The 13734-nt window shown below is 44.4% G+C and overlaps 1 protein-coding gene across 4 annotated transcripts in view; it reads right to left on the reverse strand.

The window, feature by feature from the left end:
- Positions 1-8513: 8513 nt before the first annotated feature.
- The window catches only part of LOC116354449 (putative uncharacterized protein DDB_G0290521), a 179180-nt gene continuing 173959 nt past the window's right edge, over positions 8514-13734 (reverse strand). For all 4 annotated transcript variants that reach the window (XM_031794851.1, XM_031794849.1, XM_031794850.1 and 1 more), the window contains one exon: positions 8514-13331. In XM_031794851.1, the coding sequence (XP_031650711.1) occupies positions 13256-13331 (76 nt within the window). In that variant the 3' untranslated portion in view covers positions 8514-13255. The remainder of the gene's footprint in view (positions 13332-13734) is intronic.

Below are 13734 nucleotides of genomic sequence, written 5' to 3' on the forward strand. Positions count from 1 at the left end.
TTCCAAACAGGAATAAAATCATTCCCATTGAGTTAGATTTACCTGTACGAAGACACAATGCACTCTGTGATAGATCAAATCAAATCAAATCTGATCAAATTCTAGATAGCTGTAGACATAACTGATTTATATAGAACTGATTCAGAAACGGTTTTGTTCAGAGGAGACTTACCTAGCTAGTCAGCCAGGTCCAGCTACAGTATAACTCAACCTGTGCTTGTAGCAGGGCTGGGAGACCAGAGCAGGAAGTCAGGGGTTCAATCCATTTTTGTCTGTAGTCACTCAGTCGTTTCTTCACCGTATAGAATCCCATGTCCTTCTGTTGAAATGAGTGGCTGTATTTTCTCTGTCACCCCCCCCCCCCCCCTCTTCTCTCTCTCCCCACTCTCACTCTCTCTTCTGACACTCCCGCCTGCCATCTTCTCTCGCTCTCTTTCACTAAGACTTTAATCAAATTATCCCTCCCTTCCCTTGACCTTGTCTTCAGCAGGAGCAGCTTGGAGTTATTCACACGCACAGACTGTGCACACACACACACACACACGCACACACACACACACGCACGCACACACGCAACAAGCACACACACACACACACACACTCACTCACACAGCCACCTAGACAAAAATCTATATCAGCACACACACACACACACACAAAAACACAGTCGTTGTTGACCAAGGATATTCAAATTCAGTTATACAGCTATGAGAAACATACAATCATACTTCATTAGAATCATAGGAGTTTTAATCTTCATCAACATCACCAACATCATCTTCATCATCAGCGATATCAATCATAGTCATAATCATTGTTACATTCTCATCTTTTCACTTGATTAAATACGTCATTTTATTTCATAGCTTAAATACTTATAATATAATATGTCTCCATTTCACTCTTTTTTTACATAAGAATAAAGTTAGCAAAAGATTGAAGAATGACAAATTATTTACAGCATGAAAGAGAGAAAGAGAGAGGGAGAGAAAGAGAGAGAGGGAGCTAGAGAGAGAGAGGGGGGGGACCGAGAGACAGAGGGAGCTAGAGACAGAGTGAGAGAGAGAGAGAGAGAGAGAGAGAGAGAGAGAGAGAGAGAGAGAGAGAGGGAGCTAGAGAGAGAGAGAGAGAGAGGGAGCTAGAGAGAGAGAGAGAGAGAGAGAGAGAGAGAGAGAGAGAGAGAGAGAGAGAGGGGAGAGAGAGAGAGGGAGCTAGAGAGAGAGAGAGAGAGAGAGAGGGAGCTAGAAGAGAGAGAGAGAGAGAGAGAGGGTAGCTAGAGAGAGAGAGAGAGAGAGAGAGAGAGAGAGAGAGAGAGAGAGAGAGAGAGAGAGAGAGGAGAGAGAGAGAGAGAGAGAGGAGAGGGAGAGAGAGGAGGGAGCTAGAGAGAGAGAGAGAGAGAGAGAGAGAGAGAGAGAGAGAGAGAGAGAGAGAGGGAGCTAGAGAGAGAGAGAGAGAGAGAGGGGAGCTAGAGAGAGAGAGAGAGAGAGAGAGAGAGAGAGAGAGAGAGAGAGAGAGAGAGAGAGAGAGAGGGAGCTAGAGAGAGAGAGAGAGAGAGAGAAGGCTGTTGACTGCATTCATTCCTCTCTATCAGGATATGTACTGTATTGAGTGCAGAGAGACAGACATGATGGCAGCCTTGAGAATAACAACACTTAAACACCCTCTGCATCTGAAGAATTCACAATTCATCTTGAATCACCATGTTGTTTAAAAGTCAATTTTTTTAATCTCACAGTTTGGATCTGGTACTTGGAGCTAATAGGGATTTGAATTAGATTCCCGGCAAGCTACACGGCGCTGGGCTATGTGGGGGCCCAGAATCAGTTGGCTGCAACAATCAGGACCAACAGACAGTCTGTAGCCTGACCTCATCACACTGACACAGGTCCCATTACACTGCCAACCCGAGTACAGAACTTATGCTTCTACATTGCTTGCTGTTTGGGGTTCTAGGCTGGGATTCTGTACAGCACTTTGGCTGATGGGAGGGGTCCAATATTGAACCTTTATAATCATATATTTTAGAGGAACATGAGATAATTGGAGGCATGGCTTTGTGATAGTTATTTTTTGGAGGGCACTGTTAGAGTACATTTGATTCCTGTTTATCAAGTTACGTTCGTAGATGTCAACGTTCCTTCAATATCCATTACATACACATTCCAACATAATATTAACATTGTTGTATAGTATTAAAGTGGTAACTATTCCAACTTTTCACAGGCTCTTGAGGAACTTGTACAACTCTGTTATCCTTGTTGAAGCAACAAAACTGTCAGTGTTAACATGTGTTGACAATACAACAAAACAGATGAACAGGAATGACATTTACTGTAACGGGTGGCCCAAAAAAGAAAATCTATCTTATAGCCACACCCTTACTTAAGCCACGCCTCCACTCCAGGGTTCCTTCAGGAACATTGAAAAAATACTCACAATAATATAGAAGAGACAAATATTTGAACCATTGCCTAGCAATGGTTTCCTTGAGGACCTCCAGGGGTTGCTTCAAGATTTACAGGGTTCCACGGGTTCCACTAATTCTAAGAGTGTAGGGTTGCAAAATGCTGGTATCTTTCCCAAAACTTTCCCAAAAGTCCTGTGTGGAAGATTCCTGGAATAACGAGGAAATATGAGAATCCTGGAATTTTGCAACTTTAGTAACTAATAATGAAAGAACGTCAATAGTCTTGAAATGTGAGTGAATCTCTAATAACATTTGAATTCATTAATAAACAAGTCTAAAATCATGCGGCATTCTAGAGGCATTCTTCTTCTGGTTCATTTATTCATTTAAAATCATTTGTTTTTTTAAATAAAAATTTTAAATAAATACTTGAAGGTACTGTCTTTAACCACACCAGTGGGGGCCTTCAGCCTCTGAGTTGTACACATTAATTACTTTCTTAACTCAGCAAAAAAAGAATCGTCCTCTCAATGTCAACTGCGTTTATTTTCAGCAAACTTAACATGTGTAAATATTTGTATGAACATAAGATTCAACAACTGAGACATAAACTGAACAAGTTCCACAGACATGTGTCTAACAGAAATGGAATAATGTGTGCCTGAACAAAAGGGGGTCAAAATCTAAAGTAACAGTCAATATCTGGTGTGGCCACCAGCTGCATTAAGTACTGCAGTGTGTCTCCTCCTCATGGACTGCACCAGATTTGCCAGTTCGTGCTTTGAGATGTTAACCCACTCTTCCACCAGGCACCTGCAAATGCCCTCCCAGATGTGCTCAATGGGATTGAGATCCGGGCTCTTCTCTGGCCATGGCAGAACACTGACATTCCTGTCTTGCAGGAAATCACACACAGAAAGAGCAGTATGGCTGGTGGCATTGTCATGCTGGAGGGTCATGTCAGGATGAGCCTACAGCAAGGACAATCAGCTGTCCATCCTGTCTCCCTGTAGCGCTGACTTAGGCGTCTCACAGTACGGACATTGCAATTCATTGCACAGGCCACATCTGCAGTCCTCATGCCTCCTTGTAGCATGCCTAAGGCACATTCATGCAGATGAGCAGGGACCCTGGGCCCTTTAGTGTCCTAAGTTTTCATAACTGTGACATTAATTGCCTACCGTCTGTCAGCAATTAGTGTCTTAACGACCGTTCCACAGGTGCATGTTCATTAATTGTTTATGGTTCATTGAACAAGCATGGGAAACAGTGTTTAAACCCTTTACAATGAAGATCTGTGAATTTATTTGGATTTTTACGAATTATCTTTGAAATACAGTGAGGAAGTGAAGGACGTTTCTTTTTTTTACTGAGATTAACTTTCTACAATGCAGAAGGTTGACATGACATGATCACTATTGTTATCTATATATGGTACCACTATGGTGACAAACGACATCTCTCTCTCTCTCTCTCTTCTCTCTCCTCTCTCTCCTCTCTCTTCTCTCTCTCTCCTCTCTCTCTCTCTCTCTCTCTCTCTCTCTCCTCTCTCTTCTCTCTTCTCTCTCTTCTCTCTCTCTCTCTCTCTCTCTCTCTCTCTTCTCTCTCTCCTCTCTCTTCTCTCTCTCTTCTCTCTCTCCTCTCTCTTCTCTCTCTTCTCTCTCCCCCCCCCCCCCCCCTCTCTCTCTCTCTCTCTCTCTCTCTCCTCTCTCTCTCTCTCTCCTCTCTCTCTCTCTCTTCTCTCTCTCTCTCTCTCTCTCCTCTCTCTCTCTCTCTCTTCTCTCTCTCAGACAACACTTCACTTCACAAATCACCTTCCATTTCTACAATCAGCGATAATTATCCAAGTCATGAATATGATCAAAAATAATCCCTGCTGGTTTGACAAATAGCACAGTGATCACAATGCAGAGCATTGTTTTCAGTCAGAAAGAGCGACGATTCTACCTGCACTGTCGGTTGAGGGACAAGTGTCGTGTAGGAGTGACGACTCCTGATGTAAGACAGACAATTAAATGCAGTCTGGTTTACTGGACGTATGTGCGTTACAGTGGGGTTAGAGGTCGGGTTGCACAATTCCGTTAACTTTCCCACATCCTGGTTGGAGGTTCCATATGGAATTGTTTTACGAAGGTCCAAGGATCATTTATCAATTTGATTTTGAATGTTAAGACACTTTGAAGAATCCCCCAAAATATATATAAAAAATATTTGCAGATTTTTTTTGGGGGGGGGCCTTACTGCTATTAGCCAATACAAACTATGGTTGAATGGCGGGAACCCGGTTAAGGAGATTTACTGAGATTTACCTGGATTTACTGCCCAAAACCACTCCTTTTTCCTGGAATAAATAACTGCGAGCATCCGGTAAATTATAATAATTAATTCATATGAACAGCATGGTGTGAAATGGAACTGTTAAATGATGTGCGATGTCTAAATCTGTCTTCTCTACGGCCTCTGATGAATCATCAACGCTCAGGGTGGGGACAGACAGCCCATCTCAGACAGACAGCCCATCTCAGACTGACAGTCCATCTCAGACTGACAGTCCATCTCAGACAGACAGCCCATCTCAGACAGACAGCCCATCTCAGACAGACAGCCCATCTCAGACAGACAGCCCATCTCAGACAGACAGCCCATCTCAGACAGACAGCCCATCTCAGACTGACAGCCCATCTCAGACACTAAAATAACACATCCTAGATCTGAATGAATGAAATATTCCTATTAAATACTTTTTTCTTTACATAGTTGAATGTGCTGACAACAAAATCACACAACACTTATCAATGGAAATCAAATGTATCAACCCATGGAGGTCTGGATTTGGAGTCACACTCAAAATTAAAGTGGAAAACCACACTACAGGCTGATCCAACTTTGATGTAATGTCCTTAAAACAAGTCAAAATGAGGCTCAGTAGTGTGTGTGGCCTCCACGTGCCTGTATGACCTCCCAACAATGCCTGGGCATGCTCCTGATGAGGTGGTAGATGGTCTCCTGAGGGATCTCCTCCCAGACCTGGACTAAAGCATCCGCCAACTCCTGGACAGTCTGTGGTGCAATGGAGCGAGACATGATGTCCCAGATGTGCTCAATTGGATTCAGGTCTGGGGAACGGGTGGGCCAGTCCATAGCATCAATGCCTTCCTCTTGCAGGAACTGCTGCTGACACACTCCAGCCACATGAGGTCTAGCATTGTCTTGCATTAGGAGGAACCCAGGGCCAACCGCACCAGCATATGGTCTCACAAGGGGTCTGAGGATCTCATCTCGGTACGTAATGGCAGTCAGGCTACGTCTGGCGAGCACATGGAGGATGTGCGGCCCCCCAAAGAAATGCCACGCCACACCATGACTGACCCACCGCCAAACCGGTCATGCTGGAGGATGTTGCAGGCAGCAGAACGTTCTCCACGGCGTCTCCAGACTCTGTCACGTCTGTCACATGTGCTCAGTGTGAACCTGCTTTCATCTGTGAAGAGCACAGGGCTCCAGTCGCAAATTTACCAATCGTAGTGTTTTCTGGCAAATGCCAAACGTCCTGCACGGTGTTGGGCTGTAAGCACAACCCCCACCTGTGGACGTCGGGCCCTCATACCACCCTCATGGAGTCTGTTTCTGACCGTTTGAGCAGACACATGCACATTTGTGGCCTGCTGGAGGTCATTTTGCAGGGCTCTGGCAGTGCTCCTCCTTGCACAAAGGTGGAGGTAGCGGTCCTGCTGATGGGTTGTTGCCCTCCTTCGGCCTCCTCCACGTCTCCTGATGTACTGGCCTGTATCCTGGTAGCGCCTCCATGCTCTGGACACTACGCTGACAGACACAGCAAACCTTCTTGCCACAGCTTGCATTGATGTGCCATCCTGGATGAGCTGCACTACCTGAGCCACTTGTGTGGGTTGTAGACTACGTCTCATGCTACCACTAGAGTGAAACCACCACCAGCATTCAAAAGTGACTAAAACATCAGCCAGGAAGCATAGGAACTGAGAAGTGGTCTGTGGTCCCCACCTGCAGAACCACTCCTTTATTGGGGGAGTCTTGCTAATTGCCTATAATTTCCACCTGTTGTCTATTCCATTTGCACAACAGCATGTGAAATGTATTGTCAATCAGTGTTGCTTCCTAAGTGGACAGTTTGATTTCACAGAAGTGTGATTGACTTGGAGTTATAATTGTGTTGTTTAAAGTGTTCCCTTTATTTTTTTGAGCAGTGTATATAAAAATATTTAATGAACATTTTTATTTGGCCTTAGTGCTATTAGCCCATTTAAACACATTGAAAAACAGATTCACTACATGGAACAACAGAAAGTCCTCCCACCACAAAAAAATATCTAAAAGAAGTTTGTTCTGAAGCGCCTGTCCTATAAGAATCATAATTCTATTTTTGTATTTAACACATTCTTTTTTAGCAAAAGATAGTGTCCATACTGTATATACTTCTATTCATTTTTTAAAACTGGTACCGGGAGACTTTTCAGATAAATCTTGTGAGGCCTGTGGGCATCCTAGAGCAAAACAACATGTACCTTATCACAGAGGGGGCATATGAGTGTGTCTGACGCTACAGACAGAAGTTACCGACTTCAGCCGAGACCCAAGATGCTTGTGTGGGTCACAGAGCAAAAAACGCAGAACACCATCATGTTCGTGAAAGTCTCACCTTTCCGTAGAGAGGTCATAATAGTTCAGACACTACAGAGGATTTAGTAAGAAGAACGATTTTCGAGATGTCTCCTGGTCTGATAAACACCGCTCTAGCTCTGTCACCTTTCACCTCAGATGGGATGTCTCCTGGTCTGATAAACACCGCTCTAGCTCTGTCACCTTTCACCTCAGGTGGGATGTCTCCCGGTCTGATAAACACCGCTCTAGCTCTGTCACCTTTCACCTCAGATGGGATGTCTCCTGGTCTGATAAACACCGCTCTAGCTCTGTCACCTTTCACCTCAGATGGGATGTCTCCCGGTCTGATAAACACCGCTCTAGCTCTGTCACCTTTCACCTCAGATGGGATGTCTCCTGGTCTGATAAACACCGCTCTAGCTCTGTCACCTTTCACCTCAGATGGGATGTCTCCTGGTCTGATAAACACCGCTCTAGCTCTGTCACCTTTCACCTCAGATGGGATGTCTCCTGGTCTGATAAACACCGCTCTAGCTCTGTCACCTTTCACCTCAAATGGGATGTATACTGGTCTGATAAACACCGCTCTAGCTCTGTCACCTTTCACCTCAGATGGGATGTCTCCTGGTCTGATAAACACCGCTCTAGCTCTGTCACCTTTCACCTCAGATGGGATGTCTCCCGGTCTGATAAACACCGCTCTAGCTCTGTCACCTTACACCTCAGATGGGATGTCTCCTGGTCTGATAAACACCGCTCTAGCTCTGTCACTTTTCACCTCAGATGGGATGTCTCCCGGTCTGATAAACACCGCTCTAGCTCTGTCACCTTTCACCTCAGATGGGATGTCTCCCGGTCTGATAAACACCGCTCTAGCTCTGTCACCTTTCACCTCAGATGGGATGTCTCCCGGTCTGATAAACACCGCTCTAGCTCTGTCACCTTTCACCTCAGATGGGATGTCTCCTGGTCTGATAAACACTGCTCTAGCTCTGTCACCTTTCACCTCAGATGGGATGTCTCCTGGTCTGATAAACACCGCTCTAGCTCTGTCACCTTTCACCTCAAATGGGATGTATACTGGTCTGATAAACACCGCTCTAGCTCTGTCACCTTTCACCTCAGATGGGATGTCTCCTGGTCTGATAAACACCGCTCTAGCTCTGTCACCTTTCACCTCAGATGGGATGTCTCCCGGTCTGATAAACACCGCTCTAGCTCTGTCACCTTTCACCTCAGATGGGATGTCTCCTGGTCTGATAAACACCGCTCTAGCTCTGTCACCTTTCACCTCAGATGGGATGTCTCCTGGTCTGACCAACACTGCTCTAGCTCTGTCACCTTTCACCTCAGATGGGATGTCTCCTGGTCTGATAAACACCGCTCTAGCTCTGTCACCTTTCACCTCAGATGGGATGTCTCCTGGTCTGATAAACACTGCTCTAGCTCTGTCACCTTTCACCTCAGATGGGATGTCTCCTGGTCTGACCAACACTGCTCTAGCTCTGTCACCTTTCACCTCAGATGGGATGTCTCCTGGTCTGACCAACACTGCTCTAGCTCTGTCAGTGCGACAGAGGCAGATGTGCTGATTTTAATTGGGATATTTTTATTATGCTAATTAGATTTATGAGGTGGCGTGGACATTGACAAGCCCTTTCTCTTCACTTCCATCCCCTTGGTAACAGAAGACAGGTGTGATACAGTGGTTGCCATGACAGCAACCAGAAACAGGTGTGATAAGAGTACGCAGTTCCAGCTGGAATCAGGGCACTAAATTAAAACATTTCTTTTTTTGAAGCACTGGTGCTCCTAACTTTTAAAAGTTAGGAGCACAACATGAAAGTTAGGAGCACCAGAAATTGAGATGCAGCCTTATTGGGCCTATATGTACCCTAGAAACAAATATGTAATACTGTGAAGATCTTAACTTCTTATAAAAGCTAAGGCGTCGATACAAATACCTGTCATTGAAATTACAAAGTAATTTGTGGAATATTAGGTATTTCTCTAATTGAGATGCATTGCATATAATTGGTACACTGTCTCTTTAAAAAAAGTCAGGTTTGCGATGCAAGGCGGCTGTCATAGAAACCAAATTGACACGCCAGTCGGAACTATTAAAACTCAGAAATTAGTTTCCAGTCGGACATTTCTTGAGTTTTCTAGTTTCGACTAGCAGGTCAACACAGCATCATTCATCGCTATCATCCATTGATCTACAGAAGAAGCTATCCCTTTTTATTTTATTTCTGTTCCCCCAAATGTTTGGATATACCGGTGAAGTTACCGGGTCGTTAGCTTGCTAGCCAATGAGGTTACATGACTGAACAAAATGTAAACAAATGGTTAACGATGTCGACGAGCGGTTCGTTTTACAACGACCCACGACAAGGTTTATTATCGTTTGTTGGTTTGCAACCTTAGCGAATTTGAGCCATATTAACATTGACATGCAATTAGTCAAAACATCTCAAAATAAGACATTTATGATTCCCCACATGACAGTTTCTTATCATTGTTGCTAGGTATCTGTCCATCCAGAATCCTATCAAGACACAAGACTTCTGCCCCATTGAAGCATGCGCATAGTTTCCGTGACGTTGTCAGCCAACCCGTCATTACAGGAAGATTAAATGCTGCGTCGGTAACATGGGTCAGATCTTTTGATCTAGTTGGGCAAACCGTGATTTCTCTGTAGAGATAGTGCAACCATGACGTTAACCAAATCTGCACTCACTTGATTCTCTAGGGCACTGGGAAACAACGGTACAGCCAAGCCTTATCATTACACCAAGTATTAACCCGGGAGATTTTTTTTCCCGAGTCGGAACAGTGCTCACAAAAATCAAACTCCTTGTCGCACACGGATTGGTCACACTTTAGAGTCCTGGTTTGAATATTCCTCGATTCAGAAGGGAAATCTGGGAATCCTCCAACTGGCATTTCAGGAAAACCTGGGGAATTTTGGAAAAGTTAACCTGAATTTTGCAACTCAACTGTGAACACTGCGAATCTCCGTCCATAGTACCTGCAAGAAGTCCACATCCAGGGACTGATCATGACATGATGAGCAAACAAGACAACACACTGACTGTACTGTGACTGACTGACTGATTACCATAGTGTCTAACACTACTGCACTCTACTTAAGAACAAAAGGGAGAAAAGGAAGCTAGAGATCCCTTAAAGTGTATCCCAAATGGCACCCTGTACAGTGCACAACTTTTGACCAGAACCCATAGAGTACTGCATATAGGGAATATAGGGTGAAATTTGGGACATAGACCTTTACACTACGCTCCACTACACTAACTAAGTTAACCTGGCTGGTGTCTGGTTAAGGAACTACTTACTGCACTAACTAATGCTAAGTAATGTCACTATGTAATGTTACACAACCAGAGGTTTGGATAGTTCACGTCCTGTTCCTGGGACTGTAGTGCAGAGTCTGTGTAGCCTAATGTATCTGTACAACACAGAAGTAGGTTTCACTATTCAATAATATGTTACATCTCCTTGAGTTATTCCTAAGAATACAATGACAAAGAAACATGATGTGGTCATATGACGCCGACAGTGGATAATATCATTGCTGTACATCAATGGTTGTAGTGGTCTTTAGAGACAAGTTACGGGCCAACTGGACTCTAACCACCTCTGTGCTAGTGTCCTGTATCTAACCACCTCTATGCTAGTGTCCTGTATCTAACCACCGCTATGCTAGTGTCCTGTATCTAACAACCTCTATGGTATTGTCCTGTATCTAACCACCTCTATGCTAGTGTCCTGTATCTAACCACCTCTATGCTAGTGTCCTGTATCTAACCACCTCTATGCTAGTGTCCTGTATCTAACCAACTCTATGCCAGTGTCCTGTATCTAATATCTAACCACCTCTATGCTAGTGTCCTGTATCTAACCACCTCTATGCTAGTGTCCTGTATCTAACCACCTCTATGCTAGTGTCCTGTATCTAACCACCTCTATGCTAGTGTCCTGTATCTAACCACCTCTATGCTAGTGTCCTGTATCTAACCACCGCTATGCTAGTGTCCTGTATCTAACAACCTATATGCTAGTGTCCTGTATCTAACAACCTCTATGCTAGTGTCCTGTATCTAACCACCTCTATGCTAGTGTCCTGTATCTAACCACCTCTATGCTAGTGTCCTGTATCTAACCACCTCTATGCTAGTGTCCTGTATCTAATATCTAACCACCTCTATGCTAGTGTCCTGTATCTAACAACCTCTATGGTAGTGTCCTGTATCTAACCACCTCTATGCTAGTGTCCTGTATCTAACCACCTCTATGGTAGTGTCCTGTATCTAACCACCTCTATGCTAGTGTCCTGTATCTAACCACCTCTATGCTAGTGTCCTGTATCTAACCACCTCTATGCTAGTGTCCTGTATCTAACCACCTCTATGCTAGTGTCCTGTATCTAACCACCTCTATGCTAGTGTCCTGTATCTAACCACCTCTATGGTATTGTCCTGTATCTAACCACCTCTGTGGTAGTGTCCTGTATCTAACCACCTCTATGCTAGTGTCCTTCATCTAACCACCTCTATGCTAGTGTCCTGTATCTAACCACCTCTATGCTAGTGTCCTGTATCTAACCACCTCTATGCTAGTGTCCTGTATCTAACCACCTCTGTGGTAGTGTCCTGTATCTAACCACCTCTGTGGTATTGTCCTGTATCTAACCACCTCTATGGTATTGTCCTGTATCTAACCACCTCTATGCTAGTGTCCTGTATCTAACCACCTCTATGGTAGTGTCCTGTATCTAACAACCTCTATGCTAGTGTCCTATATCTGTGTAAGGGGTAGGGGGAAGTAGCGCCTAGCGAACTATAATGCCGCTGGTTTTTCCTATTTCGATATTTACAGAATGTCTGGATGAGGATCAGTGTGAGACCGTGGTTACCACGGTTACCCTGTTCTGATTAGATTTGAACCCCATTGGTAGCGTTTTCTAAGCCCCACCCATCCCTTGGCCTTGCAATAGCTTACTATTCACACTCAATATGAGTTGACTTACGAGTCTTACTGGGTTTGGGGCAGAGATAATGTTTCTATGTGTCTATGCTGCAAACTCATAAAGGATCATGTCATTTCGGTATTCTCTAATGCGAAAAGGGAAATCTAACTAAAATATTTTTAATTTAAATAAATATTTTTCTTCAGATATTTTGCTCATAAAGCATAACTCTTCTGTTCACAAAACATTACAATATTTTAAAGTTTTTAAAGAGTTGAAAACTAAGAGCTTTTCTTGGCACTGAATCAGGAAGATTGGATGTATTTCTCATTATTTTTCCGTATGGTTAGAATAGAGTTAAACCCACCATGTCCTCTCTCACTGAACGATAGAGGGGAAGAGGAAGGTTCACAAGGAGGTAAAGAAGAAAGAGTGAGATTTAAAGGAGTAAAAAGAGACAGCATACAGACACTAGAGGGCAGTATACAGGAAGTAGATATATATGAGCTACAGAAAGAATCTGAAGGGTTCATTTTCCGTTTTTTTTTTCTTTCTTCCATCGTCTCGTCATCAGTTGACCCGGCCCGGGGCCGTAGGTGAGTTCTCTTCACACACTGCCCAGGTCAGAGATCAGACTGCCTACGCTACACTTCAACGGTCAGAGTCTGAGGGGTCAACCGATCAGGACTGCCTTGTGTCATTCGGAGTTAGGCAAGGTTGTAAGGGTGACATGCTGGTAAGGACAGGGAAGGGAGGTACAGTAAAATCTGGCAGATAAAGATTCAGTCCAGAGATAGTCCACACGAGAGCTAGTCCAGACCAGAGATAGTCCAGACCAGAGATAGTCCAGACCAGAGATAGTCCAGACCAGAGATAGTCCAGACCAGAGATAGTCCAGACCAGAGATAGTCCAGACCAGAGATAGTCCAGACCAGAGATAGTCCAGACGAGAGCTAGTCCAGACCAGAGATAGTCCAGACCAGAGATAGTCCAGACCAGAGCTAGTCCAGACCAGAGCTAGTCCGCAAGTCCCAGACTACAGTTCAGTGTAGCTGAGCTCCTGCCTTGTCTCCAGCCAGGTTTGTGCGTTTTAAAAGTTTATTTATTTTTCAAACCCCGACCAACGAGTTGTGTCCAGTTGTTGCCCTCAGCGTTTTCTCCGTAAGGTTGTTTGGAGGTCAAGGGTAAAAAACGAGAAGGAGGTTCAAGTGATCGGCTGGTTACCTAGAGGACGGGCTACTGCACTCAGAGGCGGGGCAACAGAACTGATGGGCGATGTCATCGTCTTCGTCCTCTCTGGGAGAGGGACGGTCCATGGTAGCATGGGTAGAGAGAGAGAGACAGACATACAGACAGGGGTTGAGACAGAAGCAAAGGGATGGGGAACACAGAAAAGCAGAGTGAGAGAAGGAAGGAAAGAAGGGAATATAGATAAAACCCTAGTGTTATAACTCCTCCTCTAGTGTTATAACTCCTCCTCATCTAGTGTTATAACTCCTCCTCCTCTAGTGTTATAACTCCTCCTCCTCTAGTGTTATAACTCCTCCTCCTCTAGTGTTATAACTCCTCCTCTAGTGTTATAACTCCTCCTCTAGTGTTATAACTCCTCCTCTAGTGTTATAACTCCTCCTCATCTAGTGTTATAACTCCTCCTCATCTAGTGTTATAACTCCTCCTCCTCTAGTGTTATAACTCCTCC

The sequence above is a fragment of the Oncorhynchus kisutch genome, linkage group LG17 (assembly GCF_002021735.2).
Source record: "Oncorhynchus kisutch isolate 150728-3 linkage group LG17, Okis_V2, whole genome shotgun sequence".
Taxonomy (NCBI): domain Eukaryota; kingdom Metazoa; phylum Chordata; class Actinopteri; order Salmoniformes; family Salmonidae; genus Oncorhynchus; species Oncorhynchus kisutch.